At 32.3% G+C, this 4,595-nt stretch overlaps 1 protein-coding gene across 1 annotated transcript in view; it reads left to right on the forward strand.

The window, feature by feature from the left end:
* LOC106467650 overlaps positions 1–4,595 on the forward strand; it is a gene marked incomplete at its 3' end in the record, with an annotated part of 86,460 nt that overhangs the window by 54,872 nt on the left and 26,993 nt on the right. Inside the window, exon 15 of the mRNA XM_022395846.1 lies at positions 40–4,527. Within this exon, the coding sequence (XP_022251554.1) occupies positions 40–4,527 (4,488 nt within the window). The remainder of the gene's footprint in view (positions 1–39; positions 4,528–4,595) is intronic.

Genomic DNA, 4,595 nt, shown 5'->3' on the forward strand with positions numbered 1-4,595 from the left:
TCTACAGCTGATGAAAGACTGGAATCATTAACTGGATATTCTACAGCTGATGAAAGACTGGAATCATTAGCTGGATATTCTACAGCTGATGAAAAATTGGTATCATTGGTTGGATATTCTACAGCTGATGAAAGACTGGAATCATTAACTGGATATTCTACAGCTGATGAAAGACTGGAATCATTAGCTGGATATTCTACAGCTGATGAAAGACTGGAATCATTAGCTGGATATTCTACAGCTGATGAAAGACTGGAATCATTAGCTGGATATTCTACAGCTGATGAAAGACTGGAATCATTGGCTGGATATTCTACAGCTGAAGAAGAACCAAACTCACTTCCTTGGTATTCTACTGCTGATGAAAGATTGAAATTTCTTTTTAGTTATTCTACAGCTGAAGATGAAGTAGAATCTCTGCTCAGTTGTAATATACCTGATAACTCTTTGGAATCTCATCGCATTAGTTTTGCAGATGATAGAATGTTAGAATCTTTAAATAGTGATAAGCCAGAAAAGGGATTATATAAGAAAGAGAAGTCTAAAATAAAGGACAAAAATGAAAAATATTTGGATAATTCATCAAATGAGGATGAACATTTTGCTAAACCATCTGATGAGCCTAATCAGAAAGAAATAAAGAATGAAATAGAGGGAAAAAGTGATAAATCTTTAGATAAACCACTCATTGGTGATGTACATTTGGTAGAATTATTTAGTGAGCCTGAAGAGATAAAAAGGAAGCTTGAAATAAATGTGAAAATTCAAGAATCTCTGGGAAACCTAATGATTGAGGATGCACAGTCTGTTAAACCATGTACCGAATCTGTTGAGATGGAGAAAAAGGCTGAAATAAAAGAGAAAAGTGAAGAAACTGTAGATATATCATTGGTTGAGGATGTAAATTCTATTAACCAATCTAATGAACATTATATAGAAGAGAAGAGGCTTGAAACAGAGAAGAAAAATGAAATATTTTTGGATAAATCATTGAATGAAGATGAAGATTTTTTTAAACAATCCTGTGAGCCTGGCAGAAAAGATAAAAATGATGAAATAGAGGAAAAAAGTAAAGAAACTTTAGATAAACCAATAATTGACAAGTTTTTGAAACCAACTGGCAAGCCTGAGGAGAAAGAAAAGAAAAATGAAATAAAAGATACAGTTGAGGAATCTCTGGGAAGCCTAATGGTTGAGAATGCATTCTCTGTTACACCAATTACTGAATCCATTGGGAAAGATAAAAAGGATAAAATAAAGGAAAAAAGTGAAGAAGCTTTTGATAAATCATTGAATGAAGATGTACATTCTGTTAAACAACCTTGTAAACCTGAAGAGAAAGAGAAAAAGAATGAAATAGAAGAAAAGAGTGAAGAAGCTTTTGATAAACCACTAATTGATGATTTTTTAAAACCATCTGGCAAGCCTGAGGAAAAAGAAAATAAACTTGATATAAGAGAAATAATTGAGGAATCACTAGGAAACCTAATGGTTGAAAACATACACTTCATTACACCATGTAGTAAATCCACTGAGAAGGATAAAAAAGCTGAAACAAAGGAGAAAACTGAAGAAACTCTAGATACACCATTGATTAAGGATATACTACTTTCTACAGAATCATTTAATGAACTTGATAAGATTGAGATGAAACCAGCAATAAGGAAGAAAAGTGAAGAATCTTTGGATAAATCATTGAATAAAGGTAAACATTCTGCTAAACAATCTTCTGAGCCAGTAGAGAAAGAGAAAAAGGATGAAATAGAGGAAGGGGTTGAAGAAACTTTAAATAAACCACTGAATGATGATTTTGTGAAACCGTTTGGCAAGCCTGAGGAGAAAGAAAAGAAACTTGAAATAAAAGAGCCTACTGAGGAATCACTGGGAAGCTTAATGATTGAGGATGCACAATCTGTTAAACCATCTACTGAATCTGTTGGGAAGGAGAAAAAGGCTGAAATAAAGAAGAAAAGTGAACTAACTTTGGATAAATCATTAAATGAAGATGTACATTTTGTTAAACAATCTTGTAAATCTAAAGAGAAAGAGAAAAAAGATGAAATAAAAGAAAAGAGTGAAAAACCTTTAGATAAACCAATAATTGACAATTTTGTGAAACCACCTTGCAAGCCCGAGGAAAAAGAAAAGAATCTTGAAATAAAAGAGACAATTGAGGAACCTTTAGGTAACCTAATGTTTGAGAATGCACAGTTTGTTACACCATGTACTGAATCCATTGAGAAGGATAAAAAGGCTAAAATAAAGGAGAAAACTGAAGAAACGTTAGATAAACCATTGGTTGAGGATATACTTTCTATAGAATCATCTAATGAACTCGATAAGATTGAGATGAAGCCAGCAATAGCGAAGAAAAGTGAAGAATCTTTGGATAAATCATTGAATAAAGGTAAACATTCTGTTAAACAACCTTGTGAGCCTGAAGACAATAAGAAAAAAATTGAAATAGAGGAAAAGATTGAAGAAACCTTACATAAACTACTAATTCATGATTTAGTGAAACCATTTGGCAAGCCTGAGGAGAAAGAAAATAAACTTGAAATAAAAGATCCTCTTGAGAAGTCACTGGTAAGCTTAATGATTGAGGATGCACAATCTGTTAAACCATCCGCTGAATCTATTGGGAAAGAGAAGAAAGCTGAAATAAAAGAAAATAGTGAAGAAACTTTAAATAAATCATTGGTTGAGGATGTAAGTTCTATTAAACTATCGAACGAACCTGGTAAAAAAGAGAAGAGACTAGAAATAAAGAATAAAAGTGATACAGAGAAAAAGCCTGAAGAAACTTTAGATAGATCATTCACTGATGAATCACATTTTGTTGAGTTATCTTCCAAGCCTGAAGAGAAAGAAAAGAAACCTGAAATAAAGAAGAAAAATGAAGAGTCTTTGGATAACTCACTGATTGAAGATGTACTTTCTGTTAAAAGCATGAAAAAGCATGAAACAGCCTTAGATAAACCACTCACTGATGACTCATATTTTGACAAGCCATCTGGCAAGCCTAAAGAGAAAGAAACAAAACTTGAAATAAAAGAGGAAATTGAAGAATCATTGGCAGACTTAATGACTAAAGAGATTAAATCAGATAAAATGCTTTTTGAATCTGATGAGAAAGATGAAGAAGCTGAAATAATGGAGAAAAGTGAGGACATACCTTTTATTAAACCATCTGATGAGCCTGATGAGAAAGAGAAGGATGAAATAGAGGAAACAATTGAAGAAACACCAGGAAACTTAATGATTCAGAATGAAAAATCTGTTAAACCACATACTGAGTCAATTGAGAAGGAGAAAAAGCCTGAAATACTTGAGAAAAGTAAAGAAACATTGATTGAGGATATACTTTCTATTAAATCATCTGGTGAATCTGATAAGATTCAGATGAATCTTGAAATTAAGAAGAAAAATGAAGAATCTTTGGATAAATTATTGGATGAAGATGAACATTCTGTTAAGCAATCTTGTGAGCCTGAAGAAAAAGATAAAAGTGATAATATAGAGATAAAGATCGAAGAATCTTTAGATACACCACTCACTGATGATTCACATTTTGTGAACCCATCTGCCAAGCCTATAGAGAAAGAAACAAAACCTGAAATAAAAGAGAACCTTGAAGAATCACCAGGAAACATAATGACTGAGGATGCAAAATCTGTTAAACTATCTACTGAGTCTGTTGAGGAGGTCAAAAAGGATGAAGTGAAGGATAAAAGTGAAAAAACTTTACATAAACCATTGGTTGAGGATATACTTTGTATGAAATCATCTGGTGAGCATGATCAAATTGAAATAAAGCCTGGAATAAAGAAGAAAAATGAAGAATCTTTGGATAAATCATTGAATGAAGATGAACACTTTGTTAAACAATCTTGTGAGACTGACAAGAAAGATAAAAAGGATGATACAGAGAAAAAGACTGAAGAAACTTTAGATAAAGCACTCACTGGTGATTCACATTTTGTCAAACCATCTGCCAAGCCTGAAGATAAAGAAAATAAACCTGAAATAAAAGAGAAACTTGAAGAATCACTGGGAAGGTTAATAACTCGGGTTACAAAATCTATTAATCCATGTACTGAATATAGTGAAGAGGAGGAGAAAAAGGCTGAAATAAAAGAGGAATGTGAAGAAACTTTAGATAAACCATTTATTGGGGATATACTTTCTATAGAACATGAAAAGATTGAGATGAAGTCAGCAATGAAGAATGAAAGTAAAGAATCTATGAATGAATCATTGGATGAAGATGAACTCTCTGTTAAACAATATTGTGAGATTGACTTAAAAGATAAAAAGGATGATACAGAGAAAAAGTCTGAAGAAACTTTAGATAAACTACTCACTGATGATTCACATTTTGTGAAACCATCTGCCAAGCCTGAAGAGAAAGAAAAGAAACCTGAAATAAAGAAGAAGAATGAAGAGTCTTTGGAATATTCATTGACTGAAGATATACTTTCTGTTAAGCAATCTCGTGAACCTGTTAAAAAAGAGAAAAAACCTGAAATAAAGAAGAAAAATGAAGAGTCGTTGGATAATTCATCAACTGAAGAAGTACTTTCTGCTAAACAATA

The sequence above is a fragment of the Limulus polyphemus genome, unplaced genomic scaffold, assembly GCF_000517525.1.
Source record: "Limulus polyphemus unplaced genomic scaffold, Limulus_polyphemus-2.1.2 Scaffold2692, whole genome shotgun sequence".
Lineage (NCBI taxonomy): Eukaryota > Metazoa > Arthropoda > Merostomata > Xiphosura > Limulidae > Limulus > Limulus polyphemus.